General features: G+C 43.3%; 1 protein-coding gene across 1 annotated transcript in view; it reads left to right on the top strand.

Annotated features, from left to right (window-relative positions):
* HFM1 (helicase for meiosis 1) overlaps positions 1 to 18872 on the top strand; it is a 236775-nt gene that overhangs the window by 81343 nt on the left and 136560 nt on the right. Inside the window, exons 9-15 of the mRNA XM_088444870.1 lie at positions 1718 to 1869; positions 3540 to 3617; positions 12841 to 13002; positions 13839 to 14039; positions 14121 to 14209; positions 17526 to 17569; positions 17791 to 17892. Of these exons, the coding sequence (XP_088300996.1) occupies positions 1718 to 1869; positions 3540 to 3617; positions 12841 to 13002; positions 13839 to 14039; positions 14121 to 14209; positions 17526 to 17569; positions 17791 to 17892 (828 nt within the window). The remainder of the gene's footprint in view (positions 1 to 1717; positions 1870 to 3539; positions 3618 to 12840; positions 13003 to 13838; positions 14040 to 14120; positions 14210 to 17525; positions 17570 to 17790; positions 17893 to 18872) is intronic.

The raw sequence follows: 18872 nt of genomic DNA, 5'->3' as shown, positions 1-18872 counted from the left end.
CAGCTTGCCATAATGGAAGCTGAAATAAAGTCAATGTAGTAGCCTTAGCCCACATTAACTAAAAGCAGTACTGGGAGGCTGACGGGTTCTGAGCACCTAAACAAATGCTAGGCTGACCATAGTGCCCATGCTCGCTGTAATAGAGATTGGTGTGTCCTTATACGCCACCATCGGTCACACCATCAAAACTTGCACCAGCTCTATGATAGGTGCAGTTTCTCTGTCTGACCATGGCCTCTACGCTTGCGGCTGAGCATCTGTAAATGCAGCTGCTGTGCATTGGCAAGCTCACAACACTCCCATAACACGCTCCCTGAACGGGTCATTGTTCTGGGCATTAGTAGCCAACTCCCAGTCACCGCCCATTTCATTTCCGCAACCTTTCTCATATTGTCTAATGAATCGCAACAGCAGCTTTGTGCATACACTCTGTGTAACGCATGCGCCATAGGGGTTTTCAGAAATGTCTGCGCTTGTGCAGTTGCAAATAATCCATCATCTACATGAACATTGGCATTGTGTGTGGATTGTGGGCCTTATTCAGAGCCGGACGCTCTGACCAGAGCGCTCGCTCTGAATCAGGGCCCTCCTCCATGAAAATGGAGCGGACTCCTGGCCGCTCGTATAGCTGTGGGTGGCCACCCACAGCATATGCGAGCGGCCAAAAAGATGGTCGCGATGGTCTTGACCATCGCGACCATCGGACTTGCGATGGAGACCCTGCGGTAGGGTCTCCCTGCCACAAGCCCTGGAGTGATTTTGGCTCTATCAGAGCCAAAATCACTCCCATTGACATCACTAGTGATGTCAGTGGGGCCGTCTTCAGACGGTAGGCGTTCCCATGGGAACGCCTCCATCTGGCAGGCACGCCCCCGGCACGCCCACCAAAGGGGGCGTGCTGTCAATCAACATCGACAGCACGCCCCCTTTGGTGCGAGACCCGGAGCGATGTAAAGCCCGTCGCACCCCGGGTCTCGCGCATGCGCACGACGGAGCTCCCTCCGTCGTGCGCATGCGCAGTGGGGAACATCGACCCGCTTGCGAGCGTACTGCTGCTCGCGAGCGGGTCTGAATGACCCCCTGTGTGCGGCTCTTAATCAGGCTCACTAATCCTCCTAGCATCAGAGACATACAGTATTGCCAGTACACAAGCAGTATGTAGACCCTGGAAGGCAGGCATAGCGATGTCGGCAAGCTACTTTAAGCATTTTACGCATGCTGGCAGTACAACTGTAAACATTATGGTAATTCATCATGTATACAGTTGTACTGCTGTCAGGTGTAAAATGCTGTAAGTGTATGTACTTGCCGACATTGGAAGCTACTGTAATTGATTGCTATGGGCAACATCTCCACTTGTCTCCTCTTTGCACCTCTTGAAACATCAGCCCCACTGTGTCACCCGAGAACTACACCCTAAAAACAACCGTTCATTTCTGATCACATGGGTAGCAGGTGCACGCAACACACCTGTACACAATGCAACACCTGCTCACTGCTGTAAGCATGGCGCACCTCCCGACATTCCAAGTAGTCTGTTAACTATTGGGCAAATGTAAAATAGAAATATTTAGTGTTTGACTTTTTAGGAAGATTACACATACATGTATTTATATACCTGTTTGTTATTATGTAACTGCTGTTAATTATTAGTTCTTAAATGTTAATGAATACCCAATTACATCTCACAAATTGATATGTGTTCATGTAATTTTAGTGGCACCCATTAAAGCCTTATGTGGCCAAAGATTTGATGATTGGAAAGAAAAATTTGAACCCATTGGACTGATTTGTAAGGAGCTGACAGGAGATACAGGGGTGGATGACTTGTTTGAAATTCAGTATGCTCACATTATCATGACAACTCCTGTGAGTATACAGCAGATGTTTATCAGCAACAGCCATTTGGTGTTTTCTCCAGTATATAGGGACTGATTTCGAGTTGTACGCCATTGCTACTGTTTCTGTGTATGCAGCGAATGTATGAAAATATGCAAATGTCGCAGACATTGAGGAATATGTTGAGACGCCCACTTCTGGCTTTGCAAATCACAAATATGCATCATCGGTTGCAGATAATTCAGTTATCTGTCTTCTGAGTAACCCTATGGTTGCACAAAATGGCCGCAGGGACTGAGACACAAGAGAGATATTTCTTGCGTACGGGATCGCATACGCAGGCTGGGACACTCCCCTGAAATGGTCGCAGCATGCATGTGTTATATACTGCCACAACCCATTACCTACCCCAAACACTCCCTGACTGTCAATCACACTGCAAATAAATAGTGAGCTAATACATTAATGTGCATAGGTGTCGAGAGGGGGGAGGGAACAGGTACTAAATACCTGTGCTTGTTGGAGGGGCCCAGCAGGGGCCTGGGTCCACCACCACCACCCTGTCCCCTCTTGCCCAGCAGATGCAGAAGCTACTCTCCCCAGCCCAGCACACTGTGTGCTGCGCTGCGGTGGTTCACAGGAGCCTGCTGCTGCTGAGCTCAGCAGCAGTATCATCTGGGAGTGATCGCACTGATTGCATTTTCCCCCCTGGATCTGCCCCTGGCTGAGCGGTGCAAGGTGCACCCTGGTGGCGCATGATGCGCCACAATTATTTTATATTTTTTATAGGGGGCGTGGCCATGCCCATGTGATTAAGCCACGTCCCAACTGCAGAGGGATCCGGAACTGCTCTCTACAGCCCTGGTAATGTACCTTGAAGCAGAGCAGTGCAACTTAGACGCATACGCAGTTTACTGATTGTTTCTCAACTGCATAAGTATCGGCATTGCGTATAACTCTGAATCAGGCCTACAGCATGCAGCTGTGCGTCAGATTACATTTTTGGGGAGATGTGAAGATATTTGATAAAAGTGTGCAAGGATATACGCAGGTCATAGCATTTATTATGTAATGTTTTAAATGAAGACCAGCTCTATACCAACAATATTATATAAACTATAGGATTATATTGCTTGCCTAGTAGACAGGAGTGGGTGTAGTTATCATATAGCCGGTTAGTTTGCTGCGCTTTATGTATATGTAACAGGTCAAAATGTAATAAAATAGAAAAACATTTAAAAATACAGCAGCCACCATTTATTGATCTTAAAAAGTCATACAGCAGGTTTGAAGTCCTTTGCAGCAATCGCAATAGAGGGAGGACACAATAGGATTCACCTATGCATTTACGTTCAGTCTGAACCATAACAGCTAATCAGTAATTCGCATGTTAACTGTGTATAGCAAGTAAGATAATAAAAGCAAGTGTCTGATACATTAGTATGATATAGGGCAAATAAATGTTATGCTAGTAAGTGAGCCCTCCTAAGAGTATCCCAGTACAGCATATTGTCAGAAAGCACAATATAACTGTGTGAAATAGCTGTTGCTTTTGAAGTACAATCTGTCTTCAATTTTATAATTTTATTATTCATGTGCATCTTCCTATATCTTACTAGCCTTGCATATATTTATTTATTTATTTATTTATACTATTTATCTGAATATAAAGCATGTACATTATTATTTATGTTATTCAGGAAAAATGGGATAACATGACTAGGAAATGGAGAGACAATACCTTGGTTCAACTTGTACGTCTTTTTCTTATAGATGAGGTAATTATTTAATAAAATGATGACAGTTACTTTGTACTGTATAAGAAAACATCACACAGACGGTAGCATGCAATGGGGATGCTGTTCAGGAAGAGAGTGTTTTTGTGTTCCTAGGCGTAGTGGTTAGTCCCTTGGCGTGTATGTAAATGAGTGTGTAAAATGAATATCGGCATGGTGACTGGTAAAATTAAATAGGTGCAATGTTTATAAAAAGTAATATATTGAAGTGACAGTATGAAATATTAAAAAAAAATAGTAAAATACAAATGGTACCTATAGTAAAAACATGTTGTGAAAACACAGATAAAATAGGCTACAATGTCTAAAACCGAGAAGAGGGACTATTAAAATCAATGCATAAAAATATCAATCAAGCAGGCATTCTCATAAATTAGTAATGGCAGTGCCGATGTGAACCGACTTCTCGAGTCCTTAAATATGGAAAAGTCTTTAAAGCTGAGAAGTTTACATCTTTGATGGAAATTTTTAATCAGCATAGAACCACTTCCATAATAAGTATATCCTTATGCCTGATGCAGGTAATTATCATACAGAATTTTGTCTGGTTGTGCAGAAAGAGAGTGCATGCATTGATTACCTACAGTATGCTTTTTAAATCTGTTCTGAGTGCCGTTAAACGCATTCTGTTAGAAGTGTGTTCCAACTTCATATATATAGACACACACACATATATATATATATATATATATATATTTAAATATATTTTAAAGGGGCATGCCATGCATGTGGTCCATGTAGCCTCATAAAAGATTCCAAACTGGCGGCTATCAGAAATAATTGACACACAGCAGTATTTGATCCAACGTTTCAATGCTCTATTCACGCATTTTCGTCAGGGTGCAAGTGATACATGAGCAATGACAACTTGCCTAAATACTTGTGAGACTGTCCATGCCTCCGCCCGCTGCTGTCGCCTCAAATTAATGACATCATGAGGATGCGCCGCACGGGGACTCGGAGAGACCACACCACGTGATTACATAAGCCTATCAAAATGGAACACAGGATTACTATGGTAACAACCAGAAACAAAAACAAAAAAAACGGCATGAAGCAATGGCTGCATCTACATAAGAGGACACGAGTGTCACTGAAAATAGAATACAAGCAGTCATACTGCCATGTGGGGGGGAGGGAATTGATTCTGCACAAGACCCTTTTTTTCAATAAATTGTCTCATATAGCAACATATGTAGAACCAACATCCAAGATTTTTTTGGTTTAGATATATAATATCATTGTGTTGGTGGTGCACCCTAAGATCAGAGGGTTCCTCCCCAGAAGCGGGAGGGAAAGAAGAAATATTTTTGGGGGCACGTCATATTGCCATACAAACAGAATTAATACATACAGTAAATGAAGCAATGACATAGTAAAGACAATAAATGAATAAAGACAATTAAATAATATATGAAAAAAACTGTATGCCATACTGTAAAAAAAAGGGGGATTACAGAGGCTCAAAGATGGTTTACAAAAAACATGACAGGCCCAAATTTTCATTCAGCCCCCTGGGGGCCAAGGTATCCATTTGGAAAATCCATTGAGACTCTGCTTTTAATAACATTTAGGAATGATCTCCTCCTCGTACAGGAATTGGAATATGTTCAGTAATCCGATATGTTAAGCTGCCCACACACATAGGGATATTTTACCCGATCTGGCCGATTCCAACGCATTGGAGGAACGACAGATTGTGTAAAATATGATGAAATTGTGTGTCCCCACTCATGATGCGATGCGTGTCCCCGCTGGTCGCACATCGCATCTTCAGATCTGCTGTGCAGATCTGACAATCTAGGATACAATACACAGTGAAAAGTCTGCATGCAGGAGAGATCGTATGAAGATTGGACACCAAATGGTGTGCATATCGTGTGGAGATCGTGTGCAGAGCTGCCGGGGAGAGTTTCAAGGGAAATCGTACACATCGGCTGATCGTGTGCACATCGGTATGTGTGTGGGCACCTTAAGAGTTGCCAAACTGTGTTTGGCTTCCCGGAAATGACGGGTGACTGGTTGGTCGCTAGATCCTGATGACAGAGCCAATTTGATGGATGACCGATGTGCTGCCATGCGTTCTTTAAAAGCCCTCTCAGTTTTGCCAACATAGTGACGACTAAAGGGGCAACTAATAAGGTACACTACAAATTTTGTAGCGCAAGTCACTTGTTGGCGGATCTTTTCCCAGAATAAGGGTGAAAAAATTAGTCACTGGTAACCATATAGGTACAGGTAGCACAATTGACGCTCTTAAAACATGCAGGGCTTTGGAATCCAAAAAAATGTCCACTCATGTTATGAGATCTATCTAAGGAAACATCATTTTTCACTAAAAAGTCCTTGAGGTTACGACCTCTTTGATAAGATTTCATGATTTTTTTTATTTTGCAGCGATTGAAGTTTAGGGTCCGTGTTTATAATTGACCAATGAGACTTAGAAATTTTATTAATGTCAGAACTGACATTGTTGTAGATGTTAACCCAAATTAACTTACTGGAATCTTTAGGTTTTGAATGTCCCTTTAGCAAATACTGTCTAGAAAGACCAAGCACTTATGTTTACGTTTGACGCATAATAGATGTTGTAAGTCATAACTACGGGTGCAGAACTTCTCAACCATCTTGGCCAAAGCCTCTTTGACCTTAGATGGATCGCTGGTGATCCTACGTACTCGCAGCATTTGTGTGTAGGGTAGACCATATGTTAATGGGGTAGGAAACACAAAAGACTGTCCTTTCCCCAGGCAGTGTCTCCCTCTCTCTCTCTCTCTCTCTCTCTATATATATATATATATATATATATATATATGTATATATAATATTCCATAGACAAAAAACCTTACGGTTTCACATGTGCCATTCAGGTTTCTTAGACATGATCTGAAATTTCACAAAACCTATTGAATTTCTGACACTCAAACTACAAAAAGCAATGAAATTACGATCATTAAGGCTGACGCCTTAATGGACCTGTTCCTTACGTAATACAGATATGGTATGCCATCACACTCTATGGTTAACTGCAGCTTAAGCACTCTCACAGAATGTTGGAACCCAGTGGGATTATTGTGGTGAGTGAATGGGAAGATTGTGGGCACTGAATGAGTTGTGTGTGCCACATAACTGCTCAGACCTCAGTTGCATAGACTGCATGTGTGTATTCCAATGAGCACACAAATCTGTAAATTAGCAGCTCCACCATTTTGTAACTGACAGCAATCTCACTCTGTGAGAGTTCTGAATCTACAGTTAGCCACATGGTGTCATGGCATACCATATTACGCAAGGAACACGTCCATTAAGGCGTCAGCCTTAATGATCGTAATTTCATTGCTTTTTGAAGTTTGAGTGGTAGACAGTAGGTTTTGTGAAATTTCAGATCATGTCTAAGAAGCCTTAATGGGACATGTGAAACCGTAAGTTTTTTTTATTATGGAATTTCATTGCTTTTTTTAAACTTACTATCAGGGTTTGGAGGAGCAAACCGGGCCACCTGCATGGGAGAAGGGCAACAAAATGGTACACTAGCGCAGGTGGAGGAAAGCCAGGTGGAGGAAAGCCGGGAACACAGGAGGTGTTTTGGGGATGCAAAGGGCGAGACGGCTATGGAAGCGGGCTGCAGGAGTGCGGGGCAGCGGCATGCGGGCCAGTGGCAGCAGTGCACAGGGGCATCAGCGGGCGACAGAGGTGCTCACTGGCGCTGGGCATGCATCAGAGAAAATAAGACACAGATGCATGGATAAATCAGTGAGATCCATCTATGCATCTGTGGTAGGATTAGAATTTGTGTGAAATAAAAAAAGGGACATCACCCCCCCCCCCCCAAAGACAACCAGCCCTGGGCTTTTCACCGCTCGTCTTGGTTGTGAAAATATGGAGGACAAACGACGGAGGGGTCCCCCGTAGAAAGCACAACCAGCACCAGGCAAATCAGAACCAGTCCTGGTTGCCAAAATACGGGGGACAAATTACGTAGGGGTCCCCCGTATTCAGCGCAACCAGCACTGGGCTCTGAGCCGGTCCTGGTTATAGAAATACAGGGGGAAAAAGTAGTAGGGTTCCCCTGTATTTTCCATGACCAGCACCGGACATTTTCTAGCAGGGGAGCCCAGCCAGGGCATCAACCCTGACCTAGGCCGGGGATTCCTGGGGAGCTGGGGACCCCCCAATAAAGGGGTCACCCTCTCATAGGCACCCCAGGCCTAGGCTGATAGCCTGGGGCTATCCCCGGCACCCCTGGGGCAGTGGGTGCCGGGTTGATAGTGTAATGTGGTGTAAAAAAATAGAAGTATAATATTGTCTTTTGCAGTAGAACTACTGGTCCCAGCAAGCCTCACCAGCATTGGACCGAAGAGGACTAGTCTACGCATAGGAGACGGTGAGTATGTTTTTTTTCAGGTACCCTATGGATAATCTACTGGAGAAGGGGGCAGATGGCTACAGGGATACATAGGTGAGTATGTATGCATGAGTGTGTACATGTGTGAGTGCATGTATGTTTAAAAACTTTTACTTTGTACAGTGTGTGTGTCCTGTGTTTATTTAAATACTTATTTTGCTGCAGAACTACAGGTACCAGTGGGCCCCTAAATCCCCGCATGCTGGTACTTGTGGTTCTCCAGGTACCAGCATGCGGCGGAGGCTTGCTGGGACCTGTAGTTACACAGCAAAAGACAATATTCAACTTCTATTTTTTAAACCACACTATACTATCAACCCGTCACCCACCGCCCCGTGTCAAATTTCAGCTCGGTACCTCCTATAGCTTTTGAGGTGTATCCCCTCAAACACCATGCCCCCCCCCCCTCTGGAAATCTCTATGGAGATTTCTGTTTTTTTCAATACAGCATTAATATAAGGGCACGACTGTGCCCTTATAATATATTATTAATAGTATTAAGTGAATAATGATGGTCCTTGTAATGTGATTGGCTTATTTGCCTTTTAAAATGAGTGGTGTGTCGTCACCTGGCCAGCCCTCTGACGAAGTAAGATACGAAATGCGTTAGGGCGTGGCCAAGGTGATCCATCATCTTCCTTCCAGTGTTTGGCTCCAACCCCGGTGGACAGCGTGATCTTAGATGCTGCACCTGCTGTTACCAGCGGCGCACACGGTGGACCTGTGTTCTTCCTAATGCGAGTGGTGAGCAGAGTTGCCAGTGGATAATTTATATTGAATCATGTGGTAACCAGCCCACACCGTTGTATATTTGGTACGAGCACAACTGTTACCAAGTGTTCCTTTTTAATGCTTTTATTATATTAAAACATGTATGCACTATGGAGCTCTCCTTGTCCTATTCTCTATTGTAGTGATAGATAGGATAGATAGATAGATAGATAGATAGATAGATAGATAGATAGATAGATAGACAGATAGAATATTAAATCCTTTCCTGGCCCATCTTGACCTACATCATGTACCAATATTGGTATAACAATAAAATACATGTTGCTGTCCAAAAGCCCATATTGTAAACTTTTACCTGTTTTATACTGTTCTGTGATAAAAGGCATAATGTACCAAACTTAATGTTTTGCTGGGTCACATATACTTTGTGTTATGATCCTGGGTGTTATTAAACGGTTTTGCAATATACTTTATTTTTATTATTTATTTAATGGCACCACAGAATTCAGCAGCACCATACTGTCGGAAAATACAACATAGAGGACTAACAGGCAAAATACAAAACAGCACAATATTGTATAGTTATGATATATACCAAACAAGTGTTGTACGGTATATGCAAGAGGCATGGTACAAGGATATACAGGAGGATGAGCTTGGAGCAAACAAGAATTTAACAATAGATAGAGGGCAGTGGCATAACTATAAATTTTGCTGCCCCCTGCCAAAAAAGTTTCTGGAACCCCCCCCCCTCCTGCCCCCACATCAGCACCAAAAAAACAAAACCAAAGAAGACGTTTTTCTGCGTGCGCCTCCGGAATGCACACTCACGAAAAAGGTGTGTGGTTTTGTGATACAGTAATGCCACTTATAACACATTGTGCCACACCGTAATGCCCCTATGACACATGCCACACCGTAATGCCCCTTACAACACATTCAGCCACATCGTAATGCCCCTTATAACACATGCCACATCGTAGTGCCCCTTACAACACATTATGCCACACAGTAATGCCCTTTATAACACATTATGCCACATTAATACCCCTTATAGCATTGTGCCACACAGTAATGCCCCGTACACATTATGCCACACAGTAATGCCCATTATAACACATTATGTCACACAGTAATCAATCCCTTCCTAAGGGCAAGGAGACATTGGTGATTTTTGTACCCTTTTTGCTAAGAGGGTACAAAAGAGGCCCGCGACCTGCCTGTCCTCACAGCTTGCCGCCCGCAGCCCTCACCTCTCCCTGATTTGATTGGCGCACTGGTGACAGACCTGGTCCTAGCAGCCAGCAGCCACTCACGCCGCCTGCCCTAGCAGCAGTCTGCGCGTGACCTCACCTCACTGATTCGGCACCACCGTGGGGGCTGCAGGGACTATTGTTAACGCCACTTAGAGAGAGCACTTCTCTTGAGAGCTTGCAATGTAGTGGGGATTTGCAAGGTAAATACAAAAGGATTGGCAATACAAAGCGATAATGTTGACAGCTTCAGACAAGAGTGTAATTAGATGGGAGACTAAAAGTATGATATTAACAGGTGGGTATTTCAACACTGATTAAAAAAATTAAGACTTGTGGAGGGCTTGATTAGGTGGGGAAATGTATTCCATAAGGGGGGGGGGGCTCATTGGATACGTTTTGGCGTCGGGAGTGGGATTTGATTATCAACCAAGAGTTGATGTGCCTGGAGTGAATGCGGAGTGATGTAGGGGAGGAATGAGTGGATGATTAATTGGATTCTGTAGTCAATGGGGAACCACTGTAGAGATTGGCAGGGCAGGAGAAGTAGTAGAGTGGGGAGATGGGTGAGAGGGAGTCCAGACTGGATGATGTGCAATAGTTGAGGTAGCACATAAGGAAAGAGTAAATTAGAGTCTTCATAGCATCAGGGGTGTGAAAGGGTTTTACCCTGGCACTATTTCAAAAGTGGAATCGACAGGCTTTGGATAGAGACTAAATGTATATAGTGAAAGGGTGGAATCAAGGGTGACATCTGGGCAGCAGACAAGAGGAGCAGAGGAGAGTGTAGTGTTGTTTACAGTGAGAGAGATGTGGGAAGGCCTGAAGAGTACATAAGATGCTGAACTTGGTTGTGGACAGGTTAAGCTTAAGTTATCATTGTGACATCCATATGAAGATATCAAAAAGACAGCTGGGTACATGATGAAGGGGAGAAGTTAGGTGTTGAGAGGTAGATGTGGGTGTCTGTCATCAGTGTTGTAGTGGTATAGTGCTGCCTTGTCTTTCTGCAGGTGCGGGATTGTGGGAGAAGGAGATTTGCAGGGAAAGTGGTGTCAGAGGAGTGTAGGCCCATGTTTTATCTGTTTTACAGTATCCTTGTCCAATATGATGTGCTGCAATTGGTAACAGTCTGGTATAAGTAACATTTTAGATATTTAGTGCACATGAATTTACACACAAGTCATGCTCTGGGGCATGGTGTACATGACTATAGGGGGTGCAGGACTTTAACACATATGCAAAGTCTAGCAAGGGAGTATCAACAGAATTGCTTGCTTTCAAATTTGTGCGTGAGCGTACATACACCTGTTTTCAGATAGATATTTTGCAACAAGGATACGACTGTTGCAAGTGCACACTGATATTGGTGATGGGTATCAAACCAAGAGTACGTATGGGTTCGGTCCAGCCACAGAGATGCGTACAACTCTGCATAAGGGAATATTTACTAATTTAGTTCCATGCAAGCAATGCCAATTGTTAGAGGTAAATCCAGCTAAAGGCTGCAGATTTGCAGAGCCGTAACTAGACTTTTTGGTGCCCTGTGCCAGAAAGAGCATTGGCGCCCCCCCTCCCATTTTTTAAATAGGGACATAAGATAGTGTACCTGAAAAAGGGCCATGGCCTCATGGGGAGGAGATAGGGGAGGGATGCTGGGGATAAAAGAGGAGGAAGCTACATGTGAGAATGATAATAACCAGGAAAATTGACAGGCCCAAGCAGCGCCCCCTGACCTGTGGTGCCTTGTGCCATGGCACTGGTCGCACTACACTAGTTACGGCCCTGCATATTTGTACCTGGATAAACCATGGTGCAATGTGAGGGTCGAAGAATAGAAATGTGTTTTCATGCCGAGAGAATATTGCCTCTTTTGCCTTCAATACATACATACTGGACAGAATTGAGGGCCTGATTCAGAGCTGAAAGCTCTGACCAGAGCGCTCGCTCTGAATCAGGGCCCTCCTACCTTTTTCTGGAGCGTCCTCATGGACGCTCGCATTGCTGTGGGTTACCATCCACAGCTATAGCGAGTGTCCATGATGATGGTCGCGATGGTCTTGACCATTGCGACCATCGGGCTTGCGACGGAGACCCTGCGGTAGGGTCTCGCTGCCGCAAGCCCTGGAGTGATTTTGGCTCTATCAGAGCCAAAATCACTCCCACTGACATCACTAGTGATGTCAGTGGGGCCGGCTAGAGACGGTAGGCGTTCCCATGGGAACGCCTCCGTCTGGCAGGCACGCCCCCGGCACCCCCACCAAAGGGGGCGTGCTGTCAATCAACATCGACAGCACGCCCCCTTTGGTGCGAGACCCGGAGCGATGGTGAGCCCGTCGCTTGCCGGGTCTCGTGCATGCGCACGACGGAGCTCCCTCCGTCGTGCGCATGCGCAGTGGGGAACATCGACCCGCTTGCGAGCGTCCTGCCGCTCGCGAGCGGGTCTGAATGACCCCCTGAGTGAGAATGCATCCTCTAGCAGAACATAGTTTTTTCCAAGGTTCAAAAATGCACCTTCTAGCTGGATTTATCTCTAACTGTATAACAAATAGGCTCTTTTGTTACATATCTTTATGCCATTTTGTGTTACTTTTTTTTATAACGGACTTAACTTTCACAAAAAACAGCTTATCACTCATGTTGACATTGCCTGTGAAAAGTACTGTAAATTATTTTCCTGAAAACTGAAACAAAAAAATTCTCTCTATGTTTTTCAGAGCTGTATAAATATTTGCCTCTAAATATCAAAGTATTTTAGTATAGTTCTCCTTTACATATTGTACCTGGTAGTTATACATATTTGCCTCGTTTATAGGTGCACACAGTGAAAGATGAAAGCCGAGGAGCAACTCTTGAAGTTGTTGTCAGCAGAATGAAAACAATACAGGTTTCGCTTTCTCGTGCCAACAAAACTACAGAAGTGCATCTGCCTATGCGATTTGTGGCAGTTTCAGCAACAATTCCCAATGCTGATGATGTATGTCTTTGTGTCAATAAAATATTGAATACTGTCATGTCATTGCCTTCTATTGCACAGTAAATCTATAGTATTGTACATTGCGCATTACCTCTCTCTTCTCTCTGAGTTGGATTCATCTGCTTCCCAATTTTCGTCAGGCTGTCAAAGCCTACGGACTGAGAAACGCTAGTTAAGCTATCCATCCGTTCATATGCATATTTGTTGAATTTCATGCGTCCTGGTTGCACCAACTACTTTTTTTTTTGCTCCGTGCTGCAATTGTGACCATTAATATCTTACCTTCCACTGGCCCCATGCTGGGTGAAAAAGATCGGTCTTAAACTGAGTCCAAACACCTAAAGCAAGCACATAAGTCGGGCTACACGCCCACAACACTCCCATGACACGTCTATCAGACACAACTGTTCCGTGCGTCTTAATGCTCGCAGCCCTGAAACTCCAATTTGAGGTTTGTCTCCATTTGCCTGAAATCCAACACAGACGTAACTACTTGCTACTATGAACGCATCATGTGACTCATACGCACCACATGCTTTCAGATTGAAACGCATGTGCAGTTGGCTCGAAATTGGGAGATGCGTCCATTTCTTAAGATGCGACTCTATGTGTCTGGTGAATGGGCGTCTTACTATTCTTTTCATTAAAAGAATATTTAACAAGACGTTCAGTTGCAGCGTGTAGCATAACCCTTTCACTATAACATTTAAGATACAGAGAAATCTAAATATGCACAGAAGTACATAGCAACACAAAACAAAAAAAATACTCTTATGCCCAGATGGGTATGTTTTTTAATAAAAATAAATGTAAAAATAGATTTCTTTCCATTTTAGATTGCAGAATGGCTCTCAAATGAAAAGCATCCTGCCATATGTATGAAGATGGACGAGTATCATCGACCAGTGAAACTCCGCAAAATAGTTCTGGGATTCCCTAATGGCAATAATCAAACAGAATTTAAATTTGACTTGTCCCTTAATTATAAAATAGCAGGTGTTATACAGACCTACTCAGATCAGAAGCCGACTCTTGTGGTAAATAGAATCTTCCTAGCATTTATTTTAGATTTTCTATTTATTGATTCTTTGACATATCTCCTGTCTGTTTATTCATAGTTCTGTGCCACGAGGAAAGGAGTACAACAAGCAGCTGCTATTCTCGCAAAGGATGCAAAGTTTATCATGAGTGTTGAACATAAGCAGAGGTTTGCTCTAATTTATGTATTAACAATAAAGCCTTTAAAGGTGTTTTTGGAGAATTTAAAAATATATGTTGTGGATCCAATGCACATGTTAGGGCATGGGTAGACAGCCTGGGGCACTCCAGCTGCTGTGGAGCTACATATCCACACTCTACTATGCTCTACTATAGTTTTAGCATGCCCTAACAGCAAACCTGTGGCAGGACATGCTGGGATGTATAGTTCCACAGCAGCTGGAGTGCCACAGTTTGCCAACTCCTGCCTTAGAGTAACACATTTACTTTAAAGAAATAGTACGGATGGGCTGAGCTAAATGAGTGTGTAGGTGTTTCAAACTCACAGGAAATGAGTGTATGCATTCAAGAAAATACACAAGTGTGAGCACACAATCAATTTTGCATGTTGAGTGCAGCGAAGTAAGTGCTTGGGTCCTGCAAAGCTTATCACTATCTCCTCTTTGTTATAATGTAAATCCTGTCTTTTTTCCAACACAATACAATTTTTTGGATTGCAAATTGATTCTGTGCTGTCTCTTGGTTGTTTTTTTGGTGTGTTTCATTTAAATTAAGACACTGCAAAGTTATATTTTTCTTTTTTTGTATATTTACCTGAAGAGCTCACTAAGATTAGAAGAATACAAAGTTCTAACTTATTTATTTTCAGTCTTATGTGAAGCTGATGGGTACACACGAAGGCTCAAATGTTCCAGCACTGCAATACTTTTTTCAAATACTTATTTCAAAACTTGACTATTTTAATAACACTTACAGTATTTAAAATTACAATACATAATCCAAATCAAATGATATATACCACACCCATATCTAAAGCAAATATGGGATACTTTGGCTCTCCAGCTGGTGTGGATCTACATGTCTCAGAGCATCCTGCCATATAGGGTACAGCTAGGCATGCTGGGAGTTTTAGTTCTAAAACAAATACATAGCCATAGGTTGTCTACATCTGCTGTGAGTATTGGCAGGGTTAAACAATAGGAATTTGAGTAAATAACAATTAAATAAAAATAAGTTCTGCATTTTAAATGAAATCTCAATCTGTTCTTATCATGTAGACTTTACAAATTAATATTTACTAAAGTGGAGTATTTAAAATTCATTGCATTACAATCAAATTATGTAACCATTATGGGGCTGATTCAGAGTCACTCACAAGCCGGCCAATCCACTGCTTGGAAAGTAGCCGTCATCACTATCAGTGCACAATTGTTCCAGCCCTCTCCTTGGTGCAAGAGCTCCATCAGACAGAACTCCATACCTGAACAGAAAGGAAAAAGAGGTAGTATATAGGTACACCAGTCAGATAGCTTATGATAAATTTCTAAAACATTACATTTATTAAATATACATTAGAATATGTAGCCCCCCTAGAGATTCATAGACGGCGAAGTAATAAATAGTATGGATAGAACTCCATACTGCCCAACTTTTAAGACTAACCACTTGAGACATTTTGCACTCCGCAGGCACGCGCCGAAAAGAGGACGGGGCTTCATGTAAAAGGGCGGAGCCACAATGAAACGGCTGATGTCACTATGGGGGCGTGCCCAGCACTCCCTGAGATTCTGGGCAGTCCCCAGGAACTCTCTATACTAGTGAATAGATACCGTTCGCACGGCATCTATTCTACCTCTTCTTGCCCACTCCTCTGCTATGCAGAGCAGAGATTTGTGCTCCCCCCAAACTTCCCTCCCGCCGCGGGACACTGTGGCCCGCAGGTGGGACAGCGGGACAGTCCCAGAAAAACTGGACTGTCCCGCTAAATGCGGGACCGTAGGGAGGTATGGAACTCTGGGCCTGATTCAGAGGCGCTCGCAAAAAGCGAGCTCTCGCTCTGAATCAGGGCGGACGTTTTTGTTTTTTTTTTGACCGGCCTCCTGGCCGCTCGCAAAGCTGTGGGTGACCATCGGGCTTGCGACGAGACCCTTGTGGTAGGGTCTCATCCGTCGCAAGCCCCAGTGAGCTTCCGGCTGTAATAGAGCAGGAAGCTCACCACTGACATCACTCATGATGTCAGTGGGGCCGCCCCTAAACGGCAGACGTTCCTTCGGGAACGCCTCCGTTTGGCCAGCCACCCCCCTGGACCCGCCTACCAAATGGGGCGAGCTGTCGATCAACATCGACAGCCACCCCTTTTGGATGCGAGCGCCGGAGCGAGTGATTTCTCGCTCGCTCCGGGGCTCACTCGCCGCATGCGCGCACTGGCCGGCCATCGACCCGCTTGCGAGCGCATAGCGCTTGCGAGCGGGTCTGAATCAGGCCCACAGTGTATACCCACCTCTGAATGGCCCATAATCCCATCTACAGTATATGCCCACAGAACACTTATCCTAGGTGATTGACCTGCTGCTGCCCACTTGCTCCTACTCAGCCGCGAGTGGAAATGCAGCAAAGATGTGTACAACTCCTAATCCCCCGTAGTTGCTCAAAGTTGCATATGCTCAGCTACAGAGCATGTACAGTACGAAATGGACAATGTACTCATCTGTGACTGAATCAGCCTCTATATGTTAAGTATTGTAGTACTTCATTGTTTACTGAGAAAGGTGTCACACATGGCGTGAGTAGCTGCACAGGCTCAGCAGCAAAATGCATTTTTTTTTTAAATGATGGTAACCATATGTGTACTGTGGGCCTGATTTAGCAGAGAATGGATTTGCAAAGCAGCATACAAGTGGCTTTGCAATTCCGTCCTGCAAAAATACAAATGCAGCAGGAGGTGTCTGACACCTTGCTGCATCTGCAATCCCAGGTCGCAATCTGGGATCACCATCGCAACCATCTATCATTTTTGTAGCAAACATTGAGCCTGATTTACCAGCGGACGCTAATGCAATTGCAGCTGCAATTCTGCACAGAAAGCAACTGCGAAAATATGATAATGCTTTCAAAGCTTACCCATACATAGGGACGCTCACTGCTGCCTTCTCATATCTGTCCGACAATGTGCAACAGCGTAAACATCAGTACCATCAAAATACATCGGGCAGTCACGCAGCATATAAGTCAAGTCTGATCAGCCGCAAACACTGCAGCTCTCTAACGGTCAGACACGCCTGTGTTTTTCTAATCACCCCCTGCTACTGCCCCTACATGCTAAATACCTGTCACACTTTGCAAATAGTTCCTCTGTACGATCGTAATCACAGTGCAATTACTGTGCGTGCGCAGTGCACCATTCACCCATGCGCAATTGCAAACAATCGCTGGATCTGCGAAAATGTCGACATTGATTCTGCTGCTGAATCAGGACCATTGATTCCTATAACTTGAAAAACGACACATGTTTCTTGTTCCACCAGGCTTCAGAAATCTGCTAATGGTATAAAAGATGCAAAGCTTCGAGGTACGTTTCATTTCTTTATCTTTTTAGTTGTAAACTTACAGAAATGGGCTACCTGTGGCTCTACAGCTGTTGTAGAACTAAATGTCCCATTTTTCCCCATCTAGAGGTCAATGGACAACAGGGAATTTTGGGATTCATAGTTCTACTACGGCTACAGATTTCCCACTTTTGCTATAGAAAGGTTTAATGTTATACTTACTTGTCTAATGCTTCCATTGCAGATCTCCTTCTTTATGGTGTTGGATTTCACCATGCTGGTGTGGACGTGTCTGATAGGAAAATAGTTGAAGGAGCTTTTACAGTGGGAGACCTGCCAGTACTTTGTAAGGGTACAATATATACTGTAACACCAATTATTTATTCAAGTACTAAAAAAAAAAAACTTTTTTTTTATAAAGGCGCCACTTATCCAAGATAATAAATAAATAAATTATATGAAACATCCAATGTGAAACATCCAATGACTAACAATACAAAATATACAAATATGTAATATACTGTAAAAAAGTGTAATTAATTACAAAATAACATAATCACATAGATGTCAATGACAATAAATAGCAATGCCATTAGAAAAACTATAGGAAAATAAAATGTCAATACACTACTCTATTTACTTTGTTCCACTATATTTGGAATTGCTGCCCAAATGAAGTCCAAAATAGGGCTACTAGAGTCCTAAAATAGCAAGTGCATGCACATGATGTTTCCAACATTTAAGGTGCATACACACACAACGATTTAGTAAATGAACGATTTTAGTAAACTATTTTCGTTAATTTTTTCAAGGGAAAAATGAACGAAAATCGTTTACTAAAATCGTTCATTTACTATATGTAATGAACGATTTTTTTGAACTACAAACTATTTTTGCATATTCCCTTACTGAAAATCATTGAGTTGGTCAGTCTGACTGAACTACAAACTACAAAAGTGAACGCGCATGAACGATAATCATTTTAACTCAGACAGTGAACGATTTTTTCAATGATTGAACGATAAACGATATCGTTATCGATAATCGATCAAAAAATCGTTGTGTGTGTATGCACCTTTACAGTAAAGAGTCCCGGTTCTAGTAGAATATCCGCCATAAATGTACATTGTCTCTTGGTGAGGAACTGTGTGGAGTTAATCTCCAAGCAATTTCAATAGGTAAAAGGCCGTTTATGCAGGTTGGTATTCCAGTGTGACTTCACTTATGATGAACAGAGAGGCCACCACAGCTGTTGCAGACGATGCAGGTGATAGTCAATCGGTGTTAGGGTGCACAGAGACAGAGATTTAGCTGGTGGTAAACATC

Source organism: Taudactylus pleione, unplaced genomic scaffold (genome assembly GCF_031769625.1).
Source record: "Taudactylus pleione unplaced genomic scaffold, aTauple2 ptg000373l, whole genome shotgun sequence".
NCBI classification, from domain to species: domain Eukaryota; kingdom Metazoa; phylum Chordata; class Amphibia; order Anura; family Myobatrachidae; genus Taudactylus; species Taudactylus pleione.
The sequence above is the reverse complement of the archived record's forward strand: the minus strand, read 5'-3'. Positions and strand labels throughout refer to the sequence as shown.